This window comes from Felis catus, chromosome B3, assembly GCF_018350175.1.
Source record: "Felis catus isolate Fca126 chromosome B3, F.catus_Fca126_mat1.0, whole genome shotgun sequence".
NCBI classification, from domain to species: Eukaryota; Metazoa; Chordata; class Mammalia; order Carnivora; family Felidae; genus Felis; species Felis catus.
The window spans coordinates 36,042,264-36,070,198 of record NC_058373.1 but is presented as its reverse complement, the minus strand read 5'-3'; the positions used below and the strand labels follow the sequence as shown (position 1 = coordinate 36,070,198).

Sequence of the window (27,935 nt, the reverse complement as noted above, 5' to 3'; positions counted from 1 at the left end):
GAAATGCGCCGGGCGCGAGCTCACCTGGGCTCGCGGCGGCGTCGACCGGCTTCTCGGAGCGCCGCGCCTGAGCCGTGGAGTCCCGCTTCCCGTGGCCCGTCCCTGCGGCCTGCCGCCCTCGCCAGCCCTCCAGATCGAGCCCGGCGTCCCGCGCGCGCCTCCGGGCAGCACGGAGCCCGCTGCCATGAAGCCAGCGTGAGTACCGGGCCGGGCCGGGGCCGGCGTCTCCCGTCGCAGCCGGCCGCGCGGTCTGCACGGAGCCCTGCGCGGCCCGGGCCGCTGCCCCCCAAAGTGGGAGCCCCCGCGTGGGCCGCTTAGGGGGAGCCCGGGCGCGGAGACTCGGCCGCGGCGCGCCCTCCAGCCTCCACCCCGCCCTCTGCCGCCCGGAGCCCGGCGTCCCGCCCCGGCCTCCCGGGGGCAGGAAAGGTCGGCCCACGGGGGGAGCGGGGAGGTCTGTGCCGCGACCCGAGTCCCCGTTAGCCGGGGTGCCATCCGCCTGGTTCCGGGACCGCCGCCCCCAGCCCTTTCCCTCCTGTCCGCCCGCTCGTCCGGGTTGCACTCTGCCGCGGTAGTGCGGGCCGGGGGTCTCCCCGGCGCGGGCTGGCCCCGGGGTTGAGGGCGCCAGGAGGCCTCGGTCTTTGGAGGGCCCTGGCACCCGGGAGCGCGGCGTGCTTTTCTGAGCCTAGCCGGTGGCCTTGAGACGGAGACCAGTTTCTGGGGCCGCTGACAGCCCCGCTCCGCCCACGGGCGCCCACGCCCACATTCCAACCCCCCCCCCCCCCTCCCCGCAGTCGGTCTGCGTTGCTGCGCTGCCCCGAGCACTCACCGCTCTGGGGACAGCAATCCCTGCGCGGAGGTGAGGGCTGTCATTTGCAAAAAGCAGCTTGTTTTCTTGAGGCCAAAGTCAAAATCTTTATCTTAAAAAAAAAAAAAAAAGGTTGAGTTTAAGTAAACCTACCGTAATAGTTTGTACTTAAAACACTAATTTGCTTGTTTCATCTTGGAACATGTTGAGAAAATATTTTAATAATCCGTAGCCCATGCCAGTAATTTCACTTAATTTTGATGTTAAGTGTTCATCTACACGACAGATAAATGTGGGGGTTGGTGGAGGAAAGGGGCATGCTGGAGAAATTGGTGAACTGAAGTCAAAATATCTTTTTCCTTTGTTTCTAAGAGAGCAAGAGAAATTGCAGTTTGGAGACTAAATTTTGTCTGGGGACAAAGGATGATAGCGTGGAGAACTCAATAAACAGTTGTTCCTTAAAAGTATAGACCTTGATCTTGATGAAAAAATGGATCCGTCCATCTGCATTTTTATTTTTATTAAAAAAAATTTTTAATGTTAATTTTTGAGAGAGAGGGCACGAGTTGGGCAGGAACAGAGAGAGAGGGAGACACAGAATCTGAAGCAGGCTCCAGGCTCTGAGCTGTCAGCACAGAGCCCAACGCGGGGCTCGAACCCGCAAGCTGTGAGATCATGACCTGAGCCACCCAGGTGCCCCTCCATCTGCATTTTTATAATTTGGTGAAGTCAATAGCTTGTCAGTCTGCCTTGGCAAGGGCCCTCAGAGCGGTGTGTGTGCTTGTGCGCATAGATAAGTGCCTTCAAGATGAGTGTGGTCAATTATCTGTAGATTTTTCAACTTTGTCATGCTTCTGTAAAATTGTTCAGGAAAATATGCAAACTACTTAAAATATAGAACTATTCAAACAGTAAGTAGGCACATCTAGAACCAAAAATGTCTCCTAAACCCAGTTTTACTTCTGCATTATGTGTGTCACATTCTTCTAATGCAGCATATTCTTATGTTATTTGGGGGGTGAGGTTTTGGAACTGCTAAGGGATAACTTTATAAGCTCTAGGAAGGTTGTCTCCCTGTGAATTATAGGTGAGGTTTTTGTACGTTGGTTTGAACAGAATTTTTTTTTAACCCATGACCAGGAGGACTAAGACGCCCAGGAAACTTCTAGTGAAGAAAGGATCCCAAACGAGTCTTAAAGACCCAGTTGGGGTAAGGTCTCTCTGTGAATTTGTTTGTGTGTTTTTTTCTTCAGTCCTTTTCCGTCTTCTGTGTGTGCTTGGAAGGGATGGAGATCTCAGCTTTGAGATTTTGTCTCCGTGTAGGATTCTTTAGTCCAGCAAAATGAAGTCTTTGGTTGTCAATTGCATAACTCCTGTAACTAATTATGATTTGAACAATTAGATGATGAAAAATGTTCTTCAGCTGTCCCAGAGAATTCTTCCTACTCTCGGCTGGAGGTAGGAATTTCTGCTCCAGTGAGCGTCCTCCCCATTTCACCACCATTAAATAGTACTTGATGGCATGCTTCATGAAGACTCTGCTGTAGAATAGCTAAATTCAGTCTAGTAAACTTCTCAAAATTGCACATACTTCACTAGTTTCAGACCTGGGACCTTGCTTTTAAAGTCAAATGCAAAAAATAGTAGTTTGATTTGCTCTGAGGTATTTTGGGTCTGTCCTTCACTGGCACAGGAATGTGTCTCTTGTTCTAAGTTGAGGGAACTAGATGCTTTTTGCAAGCTGAATAGTTTTTCCTCAACCCTATCACTGATTGAGAAGATGTGTTTAGGATGTTGCACTTTATACTTTATTTGTATATTTATTGAGTGTTAAGCTGTCAAGTTTTTGCTTGACATTCAGTTTCAAACAATTCTAACAGCTTTTCAAATTCTCACTGTGTAATGTTGATTTTAGAGATTTTTTAAATTAGTAATAGTATAACTTTATTAAATTTGTGCCTGTACGACAGTGAAGAGAAGCTGTGTGACTTTGATGCTTTTGTTTTCCAAATTTACTTCAACTGTAGGTGCATTTAAAAATCTCTCTAATGTCTAATATATCTGTGTGCATCTGACCATTTCTGGTAGCAAGTTTTGGTTTTCATGGCTCTAAGTTTATATGAATCTCTAATATCGAGAGACCAAATGTTGCACGAACAAATGGGAAGCTTAAATGAAAAGTCAGGTAAAAAGTCAACCTTTGTTCTTAAAGTCCCTTCCTGTATTCTCAGGTATACTGTAGGGTGCGCCCACTGAGCCTTCCTGATCAAGAGTGTTGCATAGAAGTGATCAATAATACGACCGTTCAACTTCATACTCCTGAGGGTTACAGACTCAACCGAAATGGAGACTATAAGGAGGTAATTGCCATTGGACCCAAGCTATTTTTACTTGATATGATTTACTCGATTTTTCCTGAAGGGCTTTTTCATTTTATTCCATTTAACAAAATTCACGTTTCTACTTTTTTGAAAAACTTGTTTACTTCCCTATACCACCATATATAAAGTGTGGCTAGGCATACGTTTGGTATCCTAGAGGTAGAGGATTGCCTTTATAATGTAATTTCTTGTACTGGATATTGTTTTTTAGAGCATGTCAGGGATCGTTTGATGCAGAATGATTGTGCTAGGTGGCTATACACACACACATATTCAATTTCATAAGCAGATTAAAGTAGCAATGGCGGGGGGCACCTGGATAGCTCAGTGGTTAAGCGTCTGACTTTTGGTTTTGGCTCAGGTCATGATCTCACAGTTTATGGGTTCAAGACCTGCATCAGGTTCCATGCTGATAGTTCAGACCCTGCTTGGGATTCTCTGCTCCTCCCCTGCTCTCTCTCTCTCAAAATAAATAAAATAAACATTTAAAAATAAAATAGCAATAGGCATTGTGTTTTTGTTTCGACCTCTTGTGAAGTGTTATTTTTAGTAAAATCTTGAGCAAAGTGAGTTGAATGCAGTTCAAACATCTTGCACTAAAGCTGCAGGGCAGAAGATTTTATGGGTGAGACACAATCTTTGCCTTTATGGAGCTTACAACTTAACTGGGGGCACGGATAAAAAACAGGTAACCTTCGTATCGATAGGAGACAGACAGGTGTGCTGAAAGAGATGGACTGTGGGAATGCAGAAGAAAACGTTTATTTGGGCCGTTGTCTCTACTGTCGAGCTGTCTCACTCGTGTGCGCACTGCTCTTGTGAAACCGTCAGAAGCCCACCAGTGGTCTCCGGGCCGCTAACATTTTGACAGACGCCTCTTGTCCTCATAATGTATTTCTCAGCAGTCCCCTCCTTCCTGAAGCCCTCTGCCGTCTCCCCGTCCGTGTTCTCGGCTCTCGCTGGCCACCCTCTGCAGGTTCCTCTTCCTTTTCCAACCTCTCAATACTGAGGTGCCCTCACCCAGGACTCTCTTCTCTACCCTTTCTCATGGCTTTAAATATTGGTTATGTGACAATAATTCTGGAGTTGATCTCCAGTCGAAACCTGTCCTCAGCTCTAAAGTCAAACGTCCACTGTCTGGATGTCACGGAGGCACCTGAAATTTTACACGTTCCCTCTAAACCACTTCCTCCCTTGTCTTCTCTCCCAAATAAATGGTACTGCTGTCTCTTCCCCTTGTATCTCATGTATCAGTAGATTCTGTCCCTTCTCCAATGTGAAACTGTCCTTTTGTTTCTATCTCCACTGCCACCACCCTTGTCTCAGCCCTGTTATGAATCACCAAGACTAGTACTTCTCAAATGATCGGTGCTGAAGGAACAGCTTTTTAAAATCTTCAGTGCATCGTGACCGATCCTTTTGTGCAGCTTTGCCATCTGAGTGAGACCACGGAGAACTGAGCTTACAATCTGTTCAACGAGATGAGCCTCCTGATCACGTGCGGGGATGCTGCAGCCGTGTCAGGTGGCTACAGAAGTTTCTAAACTTACTCTCCATTTCTGTAATTATCTCCTCCTAGATAGGAAACAAGCAGTTCTCAGAGGTCCACTGGTTTGCTGACCCTACTCTGAAATCTAACTGGACTGCTCGCTTCCACTCTGAATCTTATTCTCCAGTCCATTTTCTAAAAGCCTCCAGAGAGATCTTTTAAAGCATAAATCCGATCTGACCTTTTTCCTGTTTAAAATCTTTCAAGGCAGAATGTCTTTAGATGGGCAAAACCCTGCTTAATTTGCCTCCTGTTTCTCCACCCTCCTCTCTTAGTACTCACCCGACCCTCTGAGTTCCTCGGAGGAGCCCAGATCCTGCTTCAGGCTTGTTCTCTTCGCCTGGACTTTTCTTTCTCTTGGCTCTTAGCATGGATGGCTCCTCATCTTTGGATTTCAGCTTAAAAATCGCCGCCTCAGAGAGATCGTCCAGACGACCTTATCGGAAGTAGCACCCTTACACCTTAGCCCCTTCTCTCCCGCTCTGCCCTTTATGTGCTTCCTTGGTAGCACTTACCGCATCTAGAGGTTTGTTTTTCGGCTCTTTCCCCTGCTATCGTGTAAGCTTCAAGGATATGCACCTTCTCTGTCCTGTGCGCCATTCAGTGAATATGGATGAAGCACGAATGGTCTGGAAAGGCTTCATGGAGGACTGGGTTTTCGAAGATGTCAGATAGTTGAGAGTCGACTTGCTAGGAAGAACTTCACTTCTTTAATTGGACTTACTTTCAAGCATGTATAAGTAGACAAAAAGTTTGGTGGGGATTAGTAGCTCTCATCGCCTGTGACAGAAGGCAGGGCCGAAAATTGGAAAGGGTGCTGGACTGACAATGGCTGCAACCAGTCAGCACTGTAGGCTTGGGCAGGTGCCTGCCCTGGGCCTTGCTTTTCTTTCCTGGAAAGGAGGGGTTCGTTCACAGGGACTTGGAGGTCATCTGACTAACCTGCTGGTACTATCTGAGGTGTGTCCTTCCTGGTCTGATTCTTTATACTTCTTATGAACTCTACAGCTGATCTACAGGATTAGAATAAAGACTTCTGCAAAGTGAAGAGTTAGGCTAGCTGAAGTAGGCTGTGTGTGTGATCTATAACGAGCTGTAAAATGAACATAATTCACAGTATGTAATCGCAGGTGAGAGTGAGACGAGTCACTGCCATGCGAAGGCAGTGCCTGGCCACTGCTCAGGGTCAGCTGCTGTCTTATTATATATTTGAGTACTAACCGGTACGTGTCTCCTCTTGGGGGGACGAAACTGCTACTTTAAAAAACGTAAGGGTTGTGATAGTGATACCTGTGCAGGCTGAATTTCCTTAAATTCATTCCTGAATTTAAGGAAAGGGGTACGAAACAGGAAAGGCGGTCCCGCTTGACAAAGGCTATACTCCGTAATAAATTCCAGCAAATACTTATACAACAAATAACCTAGCACTGACGTTCATGAAGTAAAACCTGTAAGAAGGTCACAGACAAAACCGCAAGGTCTGTAATACAAAAAAACTAAAAAATAACAAAAGTGCAAATAATAGAACTCCAGCCCCTGCCCAGTTAGGACAATTTAATTGACATTAAAATATACTTATAACCCCTAACCTAATTTTCCAGGTAGGAGTTTGGTAATATTTTTTGGTACTATGATTATAACTTTGTAATAATCCTATTTTGATAGAGATTTGATAATTGAAGTGATTTTTTCAAGGTCACGATTTATTTAAAATTTCATAGAAGAACTCAGGAAATTAAATTTATAGTTCATTTCTGGTTTTAAAACAGTACAATAAGACACTTGGTTTTATGCTGATGTGCCATTTAAAAATTTTTTTCTTAATGTTTTTAAATTTATTTTTGAGAGAGAGAGAGAGAGTGAGTGTGTGTGTGTGTGTGAGAGAGAGAGCAGGGGAGGGGCAGAGAGACACAATATCTGAAGCAGGCTCCAGGCTCCAAGCTGTCATCATAGAGTCCGATGTGGGGCTCGAACCGGTGAATGGTGAGATCATGACCTGAGCTGAAGTTGGCTGCTTAACCGACTGAGCCACCCAGGCGCCCTGACTGCTGTGTCATTTTAAAAGAGCAAACTAGTGTATGGAGTAATAATGCCCGATGATTTTCACAAGTTTGTAACTGAGTCATGGTCATTTTTGCTCTTTGTCCTCTAAAATCTGCCGTGGTCTGTGACGTGTTAGTGGGCTTAAGACTTCTACATTCTCTTCAGTAGTTATAACTGTAAATCTTTATCATTTATAAGTGGTATAATTGAGGTACATCATGACTTTTTTAAGGGTTCCAAATTTAAAGACTTCATGGTTTTTCTTTGTGTCTACACCTTAAAGCAACATCTGAATACATTAAAACAGATGTATTTCTAGCTCAGAGTGAAATGCCATTCATATGCTTTTTATTTCTCCCTTCTCCACAGACTCAGTATTCATTTAAACAAGTATTTGGCACTCATACCACCCAGAAGGAGCTCTTTGATGTTGTGGCTAATCCCTTGGTAGATGACCTCATTCATGGCAAAAATGGTATGGGTACTGGAGTTTTCACTGCGTTTTCCTTTCTGTCTGCCTCATAAAACTCTTTTGATACTTATGTATTTGATTATGGTTGGTCTTGAACTCACATTTAATTTGTTAGATGTGGTATAAAACATTAAGGGTGGTATAAACCCTGTTTTTTTGAGCTGGTTAATTTTACGTGTTTTTTAATGCTATGAAAGAAGGAAAAAGAGCGGAGGACTTAGTCTATAACTCGATGTGACTTGCTACATTGTAGGTCTCCTTTTTACATATGGTGTGACAGGAAGTGGAAAAACTCACACAATGACTGGTTCTCCAGGGGAAGGAGGTCTGCTTCCTCGTTGTTTGGACATGATCTTTAACAGTATAGGCACATTTCAAGCCAAACGATACGTAAGTGTAATTCTTTTGTGTTGTGACTAGTTCACCTGAGGGCATAGAGACGGAGATAAGGGAGAACTCCTAATAAACTGGGTACATTCTGAAACCTTACATAGTAAATGTTTCTTATTTCTGAACTAGGTCTCTTACTATTTAAGTCAAATCTAAAAATCATGGTCTGATTTTACCCTCCACTTCAGGTTTTTAAATCTAATGACCGGAATAGCATGGATATACAGTGTGAAGTTGACGCCTTGTTAGAACGGCAGAAAAGGGAAGCCATGCCCAATCCAAAGACCCCCTCTGGCAAGTAAGTAATTACATTTGTATGTGACACTGGCCTGAGGGGAACCCTGTCTGGTGGTTTCCTCAGGCACCCGGGATGGTGAAAGTGAAGGGTGGTTGGTCTGACGGTTGACTGCAGTGAGATCAAAGTTGAGGAATGTTCTTAATTAAGTTTATTTGCTCAGATGTCCTCTTTGGTTTTGAGCACAGTGTTCTTGAATTACTGTTTAGAGAAGGTGCCGCTCTTGGTGGAGAGGGTATAAAAGCCGGTGCCGTGTGTCTGCGGGAGGACACGGCGGTGCTGTCGGCTGACCAGGAGCATGGACAGACTGCTTTACGCACTGCTGTTTGCGGTGACAGGCCGCTTACGTTCTCTCTCTGTTTCCTCTTGGGATCTTTAGATTCCGACTCACAATGAGTAAGCAGATTTTTTGGCCCTTTTCTTTTTTCAGACGACAAGTAGACCCAGAGTTTGCAGATATGATAAACGTACAAGAATTTTGCAAAGCAGAAGAGGTCGATGAAGACAGTGTCTATGGTGTATTTGTCTCTTATATTGAAATATATAACAATTACATATATGATCTGTTGGAAGAGGTGCCGTTTGATCCCATAAAGCCTAAGTAAGTAGTGGAGAGAGTCCCATCTTAGCTGCTTAACCTTGGGGAAGCCACTCGACCTCAGTGAGCTTTAGTTTCCTCGGTGATAAATGGTAATCATACTTTTGTTTTCAAAATGAAAGGTAACTTGTGTATCGTACGGTTGGCGTTCGGTGCATAGTTTTATTCTTGACCGGATCTGCAGCTGTGTCAGGGCACCAGGGGGTTAAGGTGTCTAAGGAGAAGAGAGACCTGAATACTCACCTTAGACATTACTTTTGAAAACTCTTGGCCTTGGGGCTATTATCTTGAGAAGCATTGTGATCACATAAGGAAGTGTCCTAAGGGTGAGGGTTACCTGCGGTTACCTTTCAAGAACCGAATATCTAGTGTCGGGAGTTTGTAGCCACATTAACCATCTGTGGTCGGTGACCTCTACAGGGAGGAGCCCAAAGCTATTGTCTATACAACTAATACAGGTCTTCTATCACTGATTCATACATAGGAAGTGATCTGTAGCGTCACTCTGCCAGAGTTAAAAGACAACTCCTTAGATTTCCTTGGGTCTTGGCCTGCTCAGACTGAAGAACAACTCCAGCCTGGCATCCCAATCCGCGCCTGTGCCAGAGCAGACTCTGGAGTCTCATTTAACATTAGTATCTTGCTCGAGTTGATGGTTTTGTTCTCAAGCTAAATGTTTATCTTCAATGCTGTCTTTGTTAGAGCCTCTCAGAACATAAATAGTATGTAGACCTCTGTGTGTGTGTGTGTGTGTGTGTCTAATTGAACATTATTGGAGAAACAGCTGGATATTTAGAAAACCATCAGACTGAAAGAGTTTAATAAATTACATTAAACAATGTACAGATTACTTACTTTCCCATTTGTTTCAGAGTATCGGTCACGTGTACCCATTTTCCTAAACTTTTGTGATGTCATTCGTTGCTACCGATCCCTTGCCTTTTTGCTCACGTGCCAAGGTTCTTTTTTGGTGGGTTCTAAATGCGATCATTTTCAAAGAAGCCTATCTTGGTTTTATTTAGTTTTACGAAAGGAAGGCTGACAAATGTGCCTTGCACGCCTTGTAACAACCATTCTGGTAACTCCTTGAATGAACCCACCGGGTGCATATTTGGCCCTGAATTCGGATTTAATTTGTGAGGGTGGTGCTTAGCCGGCTCTTCCAAGCTGGTTAACTTTTAAGTGTTTTTACATACGATGAAGAAACATTACAACTGGAGGGTTTTGAGGAGCCGATCCTGTGACTGTCACGTAGCTCACACCCTCTTCCTTCGGTAGGTGGAACAGCTGCAGCACGCCCATGAGGAGCACAGAGTTTGTGTATGTGACCATGCTGACTCTTTTCTTAAGGAGAAGGGTGTGGTTGTACTAGCGGCTGGCATCTGTGGCGAGTCTGCACGGAGCTGGTGTGTCCTTGGCACTGGGCTGCCTGCTGCCTCTAAGCCCCTCCCTGCTTCCCAGCAGCCTGCCATTCACTGAGCAGTGGTGGCCGGCACTCGCCTGTGCCCCCACCGTGCATGAGGCAGGCCGAGCAGGTGACGCCCTTCCTATCCTTATCCTACCGTACAGACTGGAACTCGAGCAGCCACTCTGAAAGGACTGCCACTCCTGGTATAAACCAAACTCTTCCTGAATCTGTCTTCTGCGGACTCTGATGTGGGGACCGGCTCTCTCTTTTACAATTAGGGAAATGCCAGCTAGATTCTGATGCTTAACCTGTGCATGTGATGTTGCCGTCTTACTATTTTGATCTCTACTTGTTTAGAAAGTGTTTTGTGTGCTTCATTAGAACAAATTATAGCAAAGCTTCTAAAACAGTGTAGGTTCCTGTTCTGTTATGTAACTAATCTTGACTATACATCCTTACACTTACCCAAGTTTAATGTTTTTCGGAGCTCTTGCCTAGGCTTATTCCCTTATAAGAATCGATGTCATGTTGCCTGGCATTTTAGTCCTAGTCTTAAACTGAGATATTAGTATCCCACAATTTAGGAGACTAATGTTTTCTTCTTTCTCATAGACCACCACAATCCAAATTGCTTCGTGAAGATAAGAACCATAACATGTATGTTGCAGGATGTACAGAAGTAGAAGTGAAATCTACTGAGGAGGCTTTTGAAGTTTTCTGGAGAGGTCAGAAACCACGCTAACATTCAGAAAATCTGAAACAATAAGTATACTCCTGAGAGTTGCTACTATAATTTAACAGCAGTTAAATTTTTAGTACTGTAGTGATCGAATTCAGGTTTAATCAGTGATGTCTCTGTCATCACAGGCCAGAAAAAGAGACGTATTGCTAACACACATTTGAATCGTGAGTCCAGCCGTTCCCATAGCGTGTTCAACATTAAATTAGTGCAGGCTCCCTTGGATGCAGATGGAGACAATGTCTTACAGGTAAATGTGTAGTGTGTGGAGTTTTTCTTGTTTTAACTGAAGCTTTAGTTTTTGGAACTAGAGTTAAAACAGGGAAGTTTCGCCGCAATGAAGACTGCTCTAGAATTATTATAGTAGGTGATGACGTTTAAAAATTGTTGCACTAGAGAGTGTAGTTCTGGGAAACTGGCTATTGAATCTGAGAACCTGGAATTCTGCTGTGAAAAGGGTTTACAAATCTTTATAAATCTCTTTAATAGAGGAGATAAAGTAAGAAGTAGGTACAGATCATTATTTTATCTCTGAAGACTCATTTTGTATGTGGGAATTCAGTTAATGGTTTTGAAATGTCAGCAGTTAACTTCCCAGGGTAGGTACGGTTCAGGAGATGACAATTCTAAATTGTTCTTCTCTTGGCTGATAGGCCAGTAGGGCTCCTGTCTGCTGATCACTCGTTACTACTGGGCCTGTCATGCTACAAGGCTTACATCAATTAGTAAAAGCATTTGGGCCTGAGTAGAAATCATTTAATAACTTTAAGCTATTAAAGTGTAATTCCATTTGAAACTGAGAAGGTCTCCTCATGGCATGACTACAGTAGGGTATTGCAGACCACCAGGATTCGAATTTTGATTCCTGTTAATTTACTAGCTGTCTGACTGGTTATAAACTATTTATAGTGTTGTGAGGATTAGAGCAGGGAGTGCACGTAGAGTTCTTAGGCCAGTGCCTAAGAACTGACAGCACTCGTAAATGTTAGTTAGAAAATGCTTGTAAGTCAAGCCTTCAAATACACTTGCTTTCCTCTGAATCACATCTAGTAATATCAGTTATGTACCTCTTTTCATTTCTTATTCTGCAATTAGAGTATTATGAAATTGTTTGATTATAAAATTGTCAAATATCCGGTTATAGAAAAATTAGGACAGGTCTTTTCTAGACTTAGCAGATGCGGACTGAGCTCCTGCTGCATGCTAGGTGCTAGGTGAGATGCCGGAGGGAACAACACTGGTTGAGAGGCAGTCCTGCTTTCGTGAAGCTCATGGTATAATGCAGACAGCAGACGATGGGCAAGTCCTTGTCCCCTTCACCAACCAGTGTATTCATTTAGCCCAGATGCTTTTAGCGGACTCTTCCCCCAGAACATGTATCCTTTGGCCCTACCATTTGTATTGTGCAAATGTTATATTCGTAAGACTTAATAATTTGTTGACAGGAATGTAATTAAAGAACACCATAAACCAGTTACACCTTGTGTTATTGGCGTTATGATCTTCCTTTCAGGAAAAGGAACAGATCACGATAAGCCAGTTGTCCCTGGTAGATCTTGCCGGAAGTGAAAGAACTAATCGGACGAAGGCAGAAGGGAACAGATTACGGGAAGCTGGTGAGCAGAGCACAGTACTACTGTGATTGCTACGGCTTTCCAGAACTTGCAGTGTCAGTCTGTCATCTGCTTATTGATAGGTGGTAATTTGATAGTTTAGAGGCTAAAGTTAGGGGTCAGTGCTGTTTCTTTAGTTATGCTGGTTTGGTATCAATATATGACCATACACTGACTTAAGAATGAAGATAAGCGGGGCGCTGGGGTGGCTCAATGGGTCAAGCATCCAACTCTTGATCTCGGCTCAGCTTGTGATCCTATGGTTCGTGAGATTGAGCCCCACATCGGTTTGTGTGCTGACAGTGTGGAGCCTGCTTGGGTTTCTGTGCCTTTCTGCCCCTCCCCACCTGGTTCGCTCACTTGCTCTCTCTCTCTCAAGGTAAATAATAATCTTAAAAAAAAAAATGAACGAAGAAAAAGTGATTAAAATGAATATAAAACAAGTTACATTCATATTGTATCTATTGCCAGTAATGTAAGTACTAGGCCCTTAAACTTAAGTGATTTAACAGTTATTCCAACATTCATTCTGGTAAAAATTGGCTTCTGGAGATGGGAAAAATCTTTGAACACAAAAACAAATTGAAAGGGAATCTGTGTTTTGTTGTTGGTGTTGTTTTTAGTCTCTTATTAGTGTAGCTATTCATGTTACGTTTTACACATAATAGCATTCATGGAGTACCTACTGCGTGCTGGTATCTGAACACTCATCCAATCTGGGTGTGTGTGTGAGGGCAAGTTTGGGGGGGAAATGGCAGAGTCAAGGTCACTGAAATGGTGTGGGCTGATGACCTATGACAACTGGGGTGGCAGAGCAAGGCGAGGTCACGAGGATCCTTATCTGTCATACTAAAAAGTCTGAATTTTGTCCTGAAGGAATAATGGTGGTTACCTGTTATTAAAGGACTAGTGTGTATCATAGTATCTACTATGCATGGGCTTGATTTCTTGATTCTGACTTTTCAGGACTGTATCATGCCCATTTTTCAGATGAGGAAGTGGGCTGGGAGAGATGAATTTTCCCAACACTGGAGCCCGGGTGAATTCTCAAAGCTTGTGTCTTTCTGCTGTTATACAGGGTCCTTAAAGTCAATGAGGAATTAGTCTTTTAGGAAGATTGTTTTCCTATGTAGAGAATTAATGTACCGAGGCAGGTCTAGAGATAAGAACAGCAGTTGGGAGCCTTTTGCAGTAATTCACACAAGCCATCATGTGACCTAGAGGCAAGGGTTGGACAAAAGTGAGCCGCTTAGGAAGGCCACCTGGATGTGGAGAGGCAGGGAGAGGCAAAGGCAGATCCAAGATCTTGACTGAGGAGAAAGCAGTCTGAGGTGCAGGTGTGGGCGGTTCGAGTTTGTGTTGGACACGGGTAGCTTATTCCGGTGAAGTGCCTAGTAACTGGACGTGGAGGTGCACACATTTGGACGTGCTCCTTCCACACATTTGGAAGGAGAGCTGACTGGAGGTTTACAGCTTTAGGTTTTGCCGATATGACGGAAGCAATAGGGGGGATGAGATTATTCTTGGAGGACAGAAGGGAACAGGCTGAGGGCAGAGCCTTGAGGAACAAACACTTGAGGTAAATGATTTAAGGAGCCTGGAAGGCGAGAGAAGGTGGTAGCCAGGTGAGATGACAAAAAAATCCACATTATGTATATGTAGATCGAGAATCTGGGATCCAGGGTATGACAAAGGATTAACCTTGATGGGAAAAGAGGTTTGTCTCAACGGAAGAAAGTAGAAACCAGAGGGTTCTGATGCTTTGGGGAAAAAGCCAGAAAGGACTACCAGAGTTACTAGGATGAGGAACAGGTGTGACTACAGTCAGGCCGTGAGCATGAGAAGAGCGGGAGATGGCGGTGGGGGCCCAGGTTTCAAGAGGTGGTGCGGTTCTGAATGACAAGGTTCCAGGGCCCGTCACAGCTGCGCGGCTCCCGAGCTAAAGGGAGAACAATGTGCTGAGGGAGTCGGGGCCTCTGGCAGCTTGTCAGAAGTGACCTGGGCGTGTAGGGGGAACCCTGAAGGCATGGCAGCTAGGGACTAGGAAAAATCTTGCTGGCCTCCCTCTGCTCACCGTCCTTATAAAATGTCAGGCTTTAGAAAACAAGCAACTTTACTTAGGCTGCGGGGGGAAGCGGCACTGCCCTTCTGTAGTTAAAGCGCCGCAGGGCTTTGCGCCGTGGCTGCAGGGTGAAGCCCATGGACGCTTCACAGAAGATTTCTGGATGAATAATATAAAATATGTAGGATCACAAAGGAAACCAATTAGATTAAAATGTGTTTTTAACAGTATTCTGAAAGCATTTGTCATTACAGTAATTTACATGCTTCCTTATTAATGCCTAAATTAAAGATCCACTAGGAGGTCTTAAAACTACATAATTTCAAAGCAGTAATGAACATAAATATCTTGAGATCAGCAATAAACTGTAATGTGCTATAAAGTTACCTGTGATTTCTACTGATAAAAATCACAGGTATCACTAATACTACTTTTTGGCCTATGCTCGTAATTGAAAGGAACTGCTAAATTTCAGAAGTCAGTACAAAATAAAGGTGTAATTTATTTCCCATCCAAGTTTGCAGACTCCCCCAAATGTGCCCATGGATAACATGGACCCTGGGTTCAGAACCCCTGGCAATTAGGGAGAGATGGACGGAGCCCTCTGTGAGAGGTGTGAGGAGGTGGAGAAGTCTAGTAACAGGAATTTGGGTTCCAGAGAACACAACAGCAGCAGGAAGGACACTGGGAGTTGGGGCCAAGGAGGAGGAATCATGAACCATGGGACATTATGGAGGCACAGACGAGCTCTGTTTTGAGAGGTGGCCAAGGATGAGAGCATGGTGGGAGTTAGCTGACCTTAATCAAGGTTCTAAAATGAACGAATTGCTACGTATGTAGGAAGGGGGAGTCTCTGCAAATGGGATCTCCTGCATTATGGGAGGCTTAATTTATCTGTCAGACTTGCGTTGGCTCAGAAATCCAAACAGAGTGGTCAGAAGTAACAATTATGCTGCCCAAGGAATCCTTGTCTGGATGTGGAAGGGACGCAGTTAGATGGACCCTAAGACCCATGATTGTTACGAGGCCCTCCGGGTGCAGGGGACACTTCAGTGCTGATGGAGCCAACTACAGCCTGAAATTGTCATGCTGTAGAGAATATGTTAATAGAGGATATTAAACATCTGCATCTAATACACTCTCTCACAAAATTTAAGATTTGGAAGAAACTTTATGGGCCAGGAAGTGTAACGTTGCATTCCTTTAACTAGAATTCTTGAGGGATGGGATTTAACCTCTCCCAAAACACTGCTATTATAGAATGTTCCTGCCAGGCCATATGGGAGTGATCTTTAAATTAGCCACTATAACCTGTTATTTGTAATTTCCTATAGTATTTCTGGGTTTTTTTAGTGTTTATTTTTTATTTTTATTTTTTTATAAAATGTTTATTCTTGAGAGAGCATGAACAGGGGAGGGTCAGAGAGAGGGAGACACAGAATCTGAAGCAGACTCCAGGCTCTGAGCTGTCAGCACAGAGCCTGATGTGGGGCTCGAACTCAGGGACTGCAAGATCATGACCTGAGCTGAAGTCTGATGCTCAACCAACTGAGCCACCCATGCGCACCAGTGTTTATTTTGGCGGCGGCGGGGGGGGGGGGGGGGTGGTGCGCAGAGAGAGGGAGACAGGGAATCTGAAGCAGGCTCTCAGCTCTGAGCTCTGTCAGCACAAAGCCGGATGATGGGCTCGAACCCCCGAACCATGAGATCATGACCTAAGCCGAACTCGGATGCTCAGCCAACTGAGCCACCCAGGCACCCCTCCATATATTTCTATGAAGTAGGGATTTTATAGGCAAACAGACCACACTCTAGCTACTTTACTGTTTTCAAATGTCTTCTGTCTCTATTTTTCTCTCAGGAAACATTAACCAGTCATTAATGACACTAAGAACATGTATGGAAGTCTTGAGAGAAAATCAAATGTATGGAACTAACAAAGTAAGCAACAGCCTTTCATCATTTCTGTAGCTTTGTTTGTACGCACTGTTTGGCCTTATATATTTGGATTTGAATTTATTTACAGATGGTTCCATACCGAGATTCAAAGTTAACCCATCTGTTCAAGAACTACTTTGATGGGGAAGGTAAAGTACGCATGATCGTGTGTGTGAATCCGAAGGCTGAAGATTATGAAGAAAGCTTGGTAATTTTAATGTATTTATCCTATAAAGTCTCAGAGTTTCTATGGAGAAAACAACTATTTGGATGTGAAGGATGACATTCTAAATATTTTTAAAATTGATACAGAACCATTAGTTACGGAACTAATGACCAATCTATTATTTCATTAAGTAATTTCTGAAGAAAGGCTTGGATATGTTTATTTAAAAAAAAAAATTTAAAAACCTCCCATTTGTCTTGTATCTTAGCAAGTCATGAGATTTGCAGAAGTGACCCAAGAGGTTGAAGTGGCAAGACCAGTAGACAGGGCAATCTGTGGTTTAACTCCTGGAAGGAGATACAGAAACCAGGCTCGGGGAGGTCCAGTCGGAGACGGTATGATTTGGTGTTACATCATGTGCACGTTTGTCAGTCTCTCTTCAGATGTATTTTACACGAGAGAACAGTTTACTTCCCTTCCTCCCAAGAACGAAGGGGGGGGGGGGGGAATTTCTGAACCAGAGTATAAATGAGATTTCTTTTGTTACATACTGTAACTTTCCCCCCCACTCTTCCTTTTTTTGTAATTCATTTTAAAGGAAGTATGATTGTGACAACTCTAAGTGCATGGTTAATTGAACCGGGGGTTGGGGGTTCTAATCACAGTGTTAAACTTGTTTAAATAAGCTCTTTCTCTCCTGTGTAACTTCTTGTAATTTTTTTATAATTCAACACAGAACCACTGGTTACAGAAGTAGTTTTACAGAGTTTTCCACCTTTGCCATCCTGTGAACTTTTGGATATCAACGATGAGCAGACTCTTCCCAGGCTGATTGAAGCATTAGAGAAACGACATCACCTACGGCAGATGATGATCGAGGAGTTTCACAAACAATGTAAGGGCCAAAAGCCGTCTGCGATCATTTCACCTCCAGAAACAGGCAGTGAATCGGAGTTCTTTGGTGGGGCAGATCTTTAAGGAAGGGTTATTTCTGCACTTAGTACTCAAGGCATTGTTTAATTAGACTGACACGGAACTTTTCCACAGATCATAAAAGAAAGAGGTGGGTGGGTGTGTACACGGTCCCTTTTTGAAATTTACACTGATGGACACAAAAGAGTGGAGTAATAGCTACTTTGTTTTTAGTTCTTACTAGTTACTTACTTGCAAGGCACTTCACATATATTACATCTTTTTTTTTATAAAAAATTTTTTTTATTTTTTGTGAGAGAGAGAGAGAGAGAGAGAGAGTGCGAGCGTGCGCAAATGGGGGAGGGGCAAAGAGAGAGTGGGATCTGAAGCAGGCTCCAGGCTCTGAGCTGTCAGCACAGAGCCTGACCTGGGGCTTGAACTCATGAACCGTGAGATCATGATCATGACCTGAGCCGGAGTCGGACGCTCAACTGACTGAGCCACCCAGGCACCCCACATGTATTACATCTTAATAACTGTCTTTGGGCGAATTACTTCATCATGTATTTCTTACTCTCCATGTCTGCACAATGCAGATGTTAGTTGTTTTATCTAGGAGGGTGTCACGGGGATGAGATGATTTATGAAAATCATGTAGAACAGCGAACAGCCTGGTATGTAGTTAAGTGCTCGGAAGCAGATCAACAATTTTTATCATCGTCGGTTCATTTAAATCTTCGTAAGAAAGGTGTGAGATGAGTGGTATTTATATCCCTGTCTTGAAATGAGGAAATGTGCTCAGAAAAATTAAGTAACTTGTCAAGTCCCACAACTGATCCTAAATCCAGTTTTCGCACTTGTTTTGAAGCAAATGACTTAACCTATAAGGATTGACAAGGGAATGTCATAGTGCAAAATGAAAGACCCAGTGTTTTCCAGTGAAAAACAGCCTTTAGGAATGTCTCTCTTATAGATTTCTTTTTTTTTTTAATTTAGAGAGAGAGGGAGAGGGGGCTGGTGGGGAGGGGAGAGAGTCTTAAGCAGGCTCCGTGCTCAGTGTGGAACCTGCCTCAGGGCTCGTTCCCACAACCCTGGGATCATGACTTGAGTGGAAATCAAGAGTTGGATGCTTAAAGCAACTGAGCCACCCAGGTGCCCCTCACACTCTTTATGGACTAACCCTCATGATTTGCTGACTAGCTACATTTTACAAAGTACCGACTAGTAAAAGTTGATTCCACCGGTCATCTTGGATTTGGAGTAAACTTGGCCTGCATGCTTTTGTTTCAGCTATTACTTTCAAAGCCCTGTTGCAAGAATTTGACAATGCTGTTTTAAATAAAGAAAACTACATTCAAGGAAAACTAAATGAAAAAGAAAAGGTGATCTCAGGACAGAAGTTGGAAATAGAACGGCTGGAGAAGAAAAACAAAACTTTGGAATACAAGGTTTGTGCCGGCATCATTTATGGGCGTACGTGCTGGCCGTTGAGCACCGCTCTTTCTGCCTTAGCTGTTCTGCTGTAGAGCCTCTCACCACTGCGTTCTTACTCGTCCTCGCCTCACCCCAAAGACAGGAAATGGGAGTGAAAAGCACTCGAGGGGTAATAATGCTCTTTAATTTTATGAGTTGGACTTTAGCGATCGATGGGAATGTTCTTGGACCAAACAGGTGAGTTTTCCAGAGGGCTCTCTAGAGTTCGGCTCTGCTCGTAGCTTGCTTTTTGACTTCTGGTGAAGCATGTTTGCTCTCATTAACTGAGTGTCATTTAGGGGGTGCCCATTCATTCCACAGAACCCCATCTCAACCAACAGTGTTCTCTGGTCTGAGAACAGCCTAAAATAGAGAATTCAGGTCTTACTCTCAGGGGAAACTTATTTTCACACAGAGTCGGTTAAAACATCTTTTCTGTGAGAAACTCGTTTAAAAGTTCTCGCTTCTAGGAATGGAGGTAGGAATTCAGGTGAGAGTTTAAAGGAAACTGCTTTCTCCCTGATTTTTCCTCCCACAACTGTGCCCGCATACGCAAATTCTGCGAGCTTATTTCACAGCTACGTGCAGTGTTTATGTGCCACACGCTGAACAGAATGGCCTGCCTCCCCAGATTGAGATTTTAGAGAAAACGACTACCATCTATGAGGAAGACAAGCGCACCCTGCAGCAGGAACTCGAAGCTCAGAGCCAGAAGCTGCAGCGGCAGTTTTCTGACAAACGCAGACTGGAAGCCAGGCTGCAAGGCATGGTGACAGAAACGACAATGAAGTGGGAGAAGGAATGCGTGAGTGTCGCTCCTAGCGTTCCGCACTCGCGTCCCCGGGGGAGGGTGTCCGTGGTGGTGGCGGCAGCGGCTCCAGCAGCCGCTGCCCGCCCTTCCAGCTCCTGACCAGCGACCTGGCCTGGCGAGCGCGGGAGGGACGGGAGGACTGTCGTTCTTGGCAAACGATGCGTCCGGGTGACGCGCTGCGCCCGTCTGGTGTAACTGAATTAGATGTGTGTCGCTGTCGCCAACCTAGGAGCGTCGGGTGGCAGCCAAGCAGCTGGAGATGCAAAATAAACTCTGGGTCAAAGATGAAAAACTGAAACAACTGAAGGCTATTGTTACTGAGCCCAAAGCTGAAAAGCCAGAGAGACCTTCGCGGGAGCGGGACCGGGAGAAAGTGACCCAAAGAGCCGTCTCTCCGTCACCAGTACCTGTAAGTTATGTGGTTGTGGAGTAACCCGCACTGGAGAAAATCTGTTCAGATGAGGTGACTTTTATGATGAGCACTTGTCGTTTATATTACTTACTGTGTTTCGCCAACTTCTCTGCATAAATATCTCTAAATTTAGCCATCAACGCCAATTTAGTGCATTCGGTATAAAAATTTTTTTAACTCAGTAAAACGAAGTCTAGAGTTGTCTTCGTGTGCTAAAATTATAGAAAAGCAGTGAACTGTTTCTCTCAGTGTTTGTCTCGCTCACTAACGTCTCTTCCATTTTTTTAGCTTTCTAGTAACTATATCGCTCAGATTCCCAACGGCCAACAACTCCTGAGCCAGCCGCAGCTCCATAGGCGCTCTAACTCTTGCAGCAGCATTTCTGTAGCTTCCTGTATTTCGGAGTGGGAGCAGAAAATTCCTCCGTACAACACACCTCTCAATGTCACATCTGTTGCAAGGCGTAGGCAGCAGGAGCCAGGACAAAGTAAAACTTGTGTCGTGTCAGACAGAAGGCGAGGGCTGTACTGGACCGAAGGCAGGGAGGTGGTTCCCACATTCAGAAATGAGGTAGAAACAGAAGAGGACCGCTGCTGCAGGGTTAGTGCCAGCATTCTCTTCAAGTATTGTAGCCACAGAGCGTCATCTTGGGGGCTTTCGTGTGGCGGTTGCTTTTTTTGTTTTTGGTTTTTTGCCGTTTTGTTTTTTCATTATTTTATTTTATTATTATTATTTTTTATTTTATTATTATTATTTTTGTGTGTGACTTGATTCAGAAAGCTCAACGGAAGACGGGTGAGCTCCAGTATAAATAAGGCCTAATTTTTCTGTTAATTACTTGGAGAAATCACCCTGAAATTGAGGCCTAGCTCTTCAATCTGAAAAAGCTGTAACGTCTCTGGTAACAGCAGCCATGCCAAGGAACACAGGTCAACGGGGCTGGCCCGGAGTAATCGTGTTTTCCTCCGCAGTTGCTCCTAAGCACTCCAGACCGGGGTGCGAGTGCTGAGGGCGGTTTCCATTGTTTTTTTCCTTTTGGTTTCCTTTCCTCAAATTTTTTTGCCACTTTTGACCTTTTGTTTTTAAAAATGTTTTCTCAAAATGTTTTCTATTTTGAAAAATCTCAAACTCAAAAGCTGAAAGAATGGCACAGTGGCTTCCTTCCCCCTTACCTGGATTTACCAATTATTACCTATATAGATATGCAATCTTGTTTTTCTCAAACTTTTGAAAGTCAGCCATACACTTTGTGGTGCTTCATCCCTAATGAGGACTGTCCTGTATAAACAGTCTTTACCAAACCCAAGAAAGTTCACATTAATTGAATAAATATCCTCTATTTTTAATCCATGAGCCTAACAAAGTGAATGCCCTGCAAGTGCTTATTATATATTTTTTGATTTTCATGACATTCAATGTTTTTGAATACTCCAGGTCTGTTGTGTAACTACTGAAGGTTTGCATGTCCAGTAGTTGCTTTTAATCTGAAGAGCTTTATCTCAATTTACAAGGGCTTGGCCTCAGTCAAGGGTGTTTAAAGTCATTCCTGTTTAAGTTTTCTTAAGGATTAAGATAAACTTTTTACTTTGAATCTGAATAAGTGGGCCAAGCTAATATTGTGAATTTATATTTAGTAAAATTTTAATATGGCTTTTAGAATTTTTCTTTTAACAAGTTAATAGTATTTGCTTTAGCTTTTCTTGTACAATTTAGGTACAGATAAGCTTCATTTAGATCACCTGCACTCCTGGTTATTCAGGAATAGTGACGAATTAATTGCAAGGTATTTACCAAGACCCTGCACAGATGTGTTCTAAAGTCGGAGTTTTTTACTTTGCAGATTTTGCTTTAAACCTTTTTAGGGAGAAAATTATGGTGATAGAGTTTCTGATCAAGTCTAATAAATCCCCTTTATTTTTCATGGAAGTTTATAGACTGAACACTATTCAAGGCCTGCTTGTGCCTGGTCAGCATTAACGTGTTATCCAATTTGGCTCTGAGATACCTAGCATTTACTAGCGATCCTTTAACTTCTCACTTGAAATCAAATCTCTTTAGAAGTGCAGCAAAGTTTAGGCTAGTATCTACACATCTAGGTTTATTGGCCAAAAATTAAGTCAGGTGGACTGAATTTACACTACCAAAGTGTAAATTTGAGGAAGAAATTTTAAGTATCTTCGAGTAGGTAAATGATAGTAGATTGTAAGAACTATCTTTCTGAAGCTTGTTTCATAATATATTTACTGCCAAATGTGTTCAGGAAAACTATCACCTTTGCTAAATGGTAACGACGTGCAAACTGAAACAGATTGTGAGAGAGCCTGAGGCCACTTTAAGAATGGAAGGTTTCCTAGTTGCTCTGAGGCTTGGGCATCTTGCATGGCAAACTGACTGCCCACGTTCTGTAGCAGCATCATTTCTCACCAGTGCTTCTGCTGTTGCTTGTGCTTATTAGGGGAAACGCTGCAGTTCTCCAGACAGGCATTTTATTTTTTTTAATGTTTATTTGCGTGTGTGTGTGTGAGAGGGAGGGAGGGAGGGAGGGAGGGAGAGAGAGAGAGAGAGAGAGAGAGAATATCCCAAGCAGGCTTCCTGCTATCAGAGCAGAGCCCGACATGGGGCTCGATCTCACAAACTGTGAGATCATGACCTGAGCCAAAATCAAGTCAACCGAGTCACCCAGGTGCCCCAGACAGGCATTTTCAACTTGGGATCTTCATAGGCGACCAGCTTTGAAGGATTTGGCCTGTAACAGACTGTTTCATTTGCTTTTAGTTATACAAAAGGAGATGTTTGAAGCAGTGGGTATCTTTGGAACTATGTCCTGTGTGTGAGATACCTTTTCTTAGACTGAATGTGCTAAATTTAACTTCCCCAAATTTACATGATAGTTGACTGGAAGCAACTAGTTTTGTATTGTGTGACTGATGGAGACTAATTTGATACTGTATTTTTAGTTTGGTTCTTAGAACCTTCATGAAATGTTTGAGGAAAAATAGTTGGTATGTTTTAGCCATCACTGTGCTTGAACTTTTCATGAAGTTCTATTTGAACTTTTAAAGTCTCAGAAAGTACTCAGAAGTAGTTCTTTTACGTTCTCTTGATCATTTTATACATAGAATTCTTATTATACCTTATGTTCTTTAGCATTTTGTACATACAGGCCATTAGCTTTCATTTTTTGTCCGTCTTTGTAGAAGGAGTGTTTTCTCTTTTGTTTAGAGGCCTGTGACATGTTTAAGGCTTTTACTGACCTTATTTGGAGCCTTTAACACAGTTGTGGACCTAACAGATTACCTCACAACGACAGGCACAGATAACAGTTTTGATCAAGAATGTAAAATGAATGGTCTTGAATATACCACCTACACAGGAAAGCCTAGTAGCATTATCAGAATTTTTCCTTCCATTTTGTTTTGTTGAAACGGAAGCTCCCTGGCAGAACGTAGAACATACAAGATGGTTTTAAGAGATGTTTGTGGGTTTTGTGTTTAAATACAAAGAGAACATTTAAATCATCTGAGTAACATATTTAGCTTTTGAAAATGTTTGTGCATTTGTTTTGATATGATCATCAGCTAACGTAGCCAAACCTGCTGCACTTCTAATAATACCCTTAAATTAATTCTGGGTTATGCTTGTTTCTTGATTCCTCTTTCAACCTGATCAGAACGCACCACCAATTCGTCTCCGACACAGACGATCACGCTCTGCAGGAGACAGATGGGTAGATCATAAGCCTGCCTCTAACGTGCAAACTGAAACAGTCATGCAGCCACATGTCCCTCATGCCATCACAGTATCTGTTGCAAATGAAAAGGCACTAGCTAAGTGTGAGAAGTATATGCTGACCCACCAGGAACTAGCCTCCGATGGGGAGATTGAAACTAAACTAATCAAGGTAAAAACAAATTTACACAGGACGAAAAACATACAAAATGTCAACTTCACAAAAAACCACTTAATCTTCTATTCCTTTGATGACACACAGGCGGTGTCAACGTAGATAAATGGGTGTAGATACGACCTTTTTGACCTTTGTGTTTGTTCGTTAGAAAACTAACTGCTCAGGCTATGAATCTGCTAAACTACAATTAAATCGGCTGCTCTGTACTGAATGAGGCTCAGATTCTCCGGATCCCCTGTTAGAGGATCCTATTATATACTGTAATTAATATAGTTTTAACCACTACTTTAAAAGTAAGCCCAAAGAACTTGTACCATTTGTCAGTTCTAGATAAAAAGCCCACATTAAAATGTGACCTATCAAAATTTCTTATTATTGAGCTACCCAGAGCCCTTTCCCTTCCCTTCCTGTAGAAAAATTTTCCTTTGATTGCAGAGTCAATGAATAACTGGGGAGTAAAAGGCAACTGGGAAAAAACGTTTTTCATATCAAATTTAATTTAGATGATGATTCTTAGTATAACCAGAGTTACAAACATGACTGTACTGTCATTTGAATATGAGGGGTGGGGTACACCCAGAGGAAAGTATAAATGCCTTTGAACATTTAGAAATTTCTGGTAGATTTCTTGATCCTTGGTGTGGTTTTTATAGAACAAAAAGGAATATTCTGAAGAATGTTACTGATGATACTGCATTGGACTTTTGTTTAGTGAGAGATAATTTCTGAAGTATTTTTATAGTACAGACCCAGCAGTTAGAAACACCACCTGGTTTTGTGGATGGGACTTTATTGGTTTATGGAGAATCTCAAGTTCAGTTTGAAACATTTATCACTTGGGATATCCAAGTGTAATGGTGACCTTTTCTCTTGACTTCAGGGTGATGTTTATAAAACAAGAGGTGGTGGACAATCTGTTCAGTTTACCGATATTGAGACTTTAAAACAAGAATCGCCAACTGGGTGAGTGACCATCAAGGGCTATTGTTTTCTTAGCTTGCTTATTCTTGCAGAACACAACATCCTATGAAATGTATCATTAATTATCTGAAGGAGTGTAGTGATATTTCCCTATTTTTAACATTGTTCCTGTTCCTGGACGCAAAATAATGATTGCGTATTGTTTCCCCTTTTTTTCTGTAGGCGAAAACGAAGATCTTCCTCGGCAGCACCTGCCCAACCAGATGGTACGGAGTCTGAATGGACCGATGTAGAAACAAGGGTAGGGGTAAATATTTGCTTAATAAAAATAAGGGGTAATCTATTTTTAACCCCCCTGCTTATTGTTTTTCTGGCTCTTGGAAGCAGCTGAGGTCGGATCTCACACTGCCAGTGCAGCCTGTAGTTCTGTTCCTAGCAAACCTGCCAAGGGACTCATGCTCGTTTGGATCGGCTCTCACTGGAGCTCTTTGGTTCAGAATCCTTGTTTTCAGTGTAGAGGAATAGGGCCCGAGAATCAGGTCAGAGAGCGTCACTGCAGAGTGACAAGCATTCACATCAAATTGGTGGGAATCTTCACATAAGCACAACTTCCCTGTGGAACTGTTACTCCTGATGAGAGGCTCCCCTGGAAAGAGCATGGGAAGGGCAGGTGGTGTTAGGAGGCCATTTCTTCCTCATCTAAACCGAGGAAATTACCCAGATGATGTCTACGGACACTTCGAGCTCACCATCTTTGTGGCTTAAGTCAAATAAACTGCAGATACCTGGTATTTTAGCATAGCTGTCTGTGCTGCACTAGAAAGCAATGTGGGGTGTCACCTTGGCTGAACCCATCTGAGCAGAACTGTTTTATAGACCGCACAGAGGAGCTGATCTTTTCCTCTTCCGTAATTTTCCTATCAGTGTTCTGTGGCTGTGGAGATGAGAGCAGGATCTCAGCTGGGACCCGGATATCAGCATCACGCACAACCCAAGTGAGTCCTGACTAACTGGGCCCTTCTGTGTGGCTTCTCCCTTCTCCCTACCGTCCACTTTAAGAGGACATTTTGAGGTTTCTGTTTACCCCTTGGAATATCTGGGTGCTTTGGCAGACTGCCGCAGTCGGTGCTGAGAACCTCAGAAGGCTTGGGAAGAGCAGTAACAGGAGGTGATGGAAGATTGGTCACTCTTATTCGTACTTTGCTAATGCTCCTAAAGCTCTCCGAGGCTGAACTGAGATCACCCATAAGGAGGGGAGGCTGGAGGCTTTAGTCAGGGATGACAGCAATTTCTGTAATTCATTCTTTCTGAACATGCCTCTTGGTCTCATTATAGTGGTTAAGTGTTCAGTAAAATAAAACGGGGTGGCCGAATTTACGGTAGGGGAAGGAATCACACATTTCCTTCTGTTAAATGCATACCCCATTCTTTTTGCATGTTAGTAAAACCCTTTCTTTTCATATGTCTACCTATACATGTCTGTGTGTCCATTTTTAACACAGGTATTCCTCAGGCAAGTTGGAAAAGTACCGCAGTAGGATAAAGGCGGGAAGTCCTGCTTTTAAAACTTAATATTGGAGACTCATGGTTTATAACTGTCACTTGCTATCTCAGGATCTGAACTTTCCCATGATAAAAGAGTTCTTGTAAAGTCTTCCTAGGAGATCTAATTGCTATGGATGTATCACTGATCGCAAAAGTCAATACTAAATGCTGGTTTTCACATTTTAGGCGCAAGAAACCTTGACCTACCGGTTTCAGTAACGAGAGAACATTTTCATTTGTGTTGGTGATGTCTCCAAGCAGAGCCAGCAGTCTTCAGAGTCACCCTGTAGAACTGCAGCTTTGTTGAATACCACAGACCTCAGATACATCAGACGCTGGTGCAGATCAGAGATTCCCCCGAAGGTTCCAAAGATATCTAGGATTCAGCACACTTTTTATATTATATGCCTTGCCATATGAACTTTTTAATAATGCTATTATTTTGTATATTTCTTGTATACTTATAAACTAATTCACACAAGTGTTTTGTCCTAGGTGATTAAGGAAAAATATATTTAGATCACACTTTTTTATTGTGACTTTTCCAGCTCTTGTCTGAATACTTCCTAAGGGTTTATAAACAAATGCTGCTATAGCTTAGCTGCAAGAATGCACTTTAGACATATTTGGGAATTCAAACTTTCAAAATAAAGATGTCAGTGACTGGCCAATACTAAAACCATTTTAGGAAGTTGTTTTGAATTCTGTATGTATATATCCACTTTCTGACATTTAGATATGCCAGAAGAATTGAAATAAAAAACTGAGAAACAGAAACAAAGTTGTGGGACATTTACCACATACTCCCAAGCACTAGAAGTTTCTAATGTTTATCCATTCTGAGAGAGACTGCATGAACAGAGGTGGGGAGGGGGATTCCAAACAGGCTCTGAGTTGTAAGCCAGACCTGGGGCTCAATCCTACTAACCATGAAACCATGACCTGAGCCAAAATCTCAAGTCAGACCCTCGGTTAGCTGCCTGAGTCACCCAGGCACCCTGGTGCTACCTGTTTTAAAGCACACAAAGGAACAGCTTCAAAGGGGGGCGGGGGGGATGTATTTCTCCTGCTCAAGGACCCATTTCTCTCTAGCAACACAACTTTGAAGAGGGAACTCCCTGACTGCGGAGAGGGAAAAGGGAACAGACAGACAAAAATATCAAAGGACACTGAAGGAACATTCCTTGCTGACTGCTTTGGGATTTCAGCAGGAGGTCTGCACATGGACCTCTGGGAGTACCCTCATTCCAGGATCTCCCTACCCGTCTGTAGGCAATCACAAAATCCAGTGCTAAGCCTATACTTCCCCTCACCCCTACCAGCTTCTACATTGGCTTTTTTTACATGCACTCCTGAGTGCAGCCCCAGAACCAGCTCAGGTTAAGAAGAAACCAAAAACTTGAGCTATTGCACCACCTTCTGGGAAACAAAAGAAAGGTCTGTAATTGCCAATCTTACAACTGTAACGAAATAAACAACAAGAAAAGTGTGTGCA

The 27,935-nt window shown here is 43.2% G+C and overlaps 2 protein-coding genes across 25 annotated transcripts in view; one reads left to right on the top strand and one right to left on the bottom strand.

Moving 5' to 3' along the window:
• Positions 1-27,935, bottom strand: part of LOC105260622 — a 66,506-nt gene that overhangs the window by 14,209 nt on the left and 24,362 nt on the right. For 7 of the 18 annotated variants that reach the window (XR_002742868.2, XR_002742871.2, XR_006599047.1 and 4 more), the window contains 2 exons: positions 26,648-26,816; positions 827-917 (listed from right to left, as the gene is read on the bottom strand). Coding sequence is in view for 3 of the 18 variants with exons in the window: in XM_023255126.2 (XP_023110894.2) it covers positions 25-179; positions 827-917; positions 5,251-5,335 (331 nt within the window). In the remaining 15 variants the exon portion in view is untranslated. The other 11 variants (XM_023255126.2, XM_023255125.2, XR_006599053.1 and 8 more) reach the window with 9 other exon arrangements.
• Positions 63-27,122, top strand: KIF23 (kinesin family member 23). Of its 7 annotated transcripts, none has more exons than XM_045059099.1 (24): positions 63-195; positions 1,946-2,015; positions 3,037-3,165; positions 7,148-7,253; positions 7,504-7,640; positions 7,829-7,938; positions 8,366-8,536; positions 9,812-9,853; positions 10,554-10,666; positions 10,809-10,930; positions 12,194-12,296; positions 16,217-16,296; positions 16,382-16,501; positions 16,728-16,854; positions 17,196-17,354; positions 18,662-18,819; positions 19,476-19,649; positions 19,885-20,064; positions 20,356-20,667; positions 23,738-23,968; positions 24,855-24,937; positions 25,118-25,196; positions 25,820-25,890; positions 26,627-27,122. In XM_045059099.1, exons 1-24 carry the CDS (start codon positions 185-187, stop codon positions 26,640-26,642), a joined length of 2,904 nt encoding a protein of 967 aa, XP_044915034.1. In that variant the 5' UTR covers positions 63-184; the 3' UTR covers positions 26,643-27,122. The 7 variants fall into 7 exon arrangements, with proteins under 7 accessions (XP_044915034.1, XP_044915033.1, XP_023110885.2 ...); XM_045059098.1 differs by having other exon boundaries at positions 25,118-25,202; XM_023255117.2 differs by lacking the exon at positions 9,812-9,853.

What these genes read in the sequence shown, in the direction of transcription:
- KIF23 (XM_045059098.1), top strand. An exon ending in ACAAAACTTTGGAATACAAG is followed by an intron (nt 18,820 to 19,475) that starts GTTTGTGCCGGC and finishes CTGCCTCCCCAG; the next exon opens with ATTGAGATTTTAGAGAAAAC. An exon ending in TGAAGTGGGAGAAGGAATGC is followed by an intron (nt 19,650 to 19,884) that starts GTGAGTGTCGCT and finishes TCGCCAACCTAG; the next exon opens with GAGCGTCGGGTGGCAGCCAA.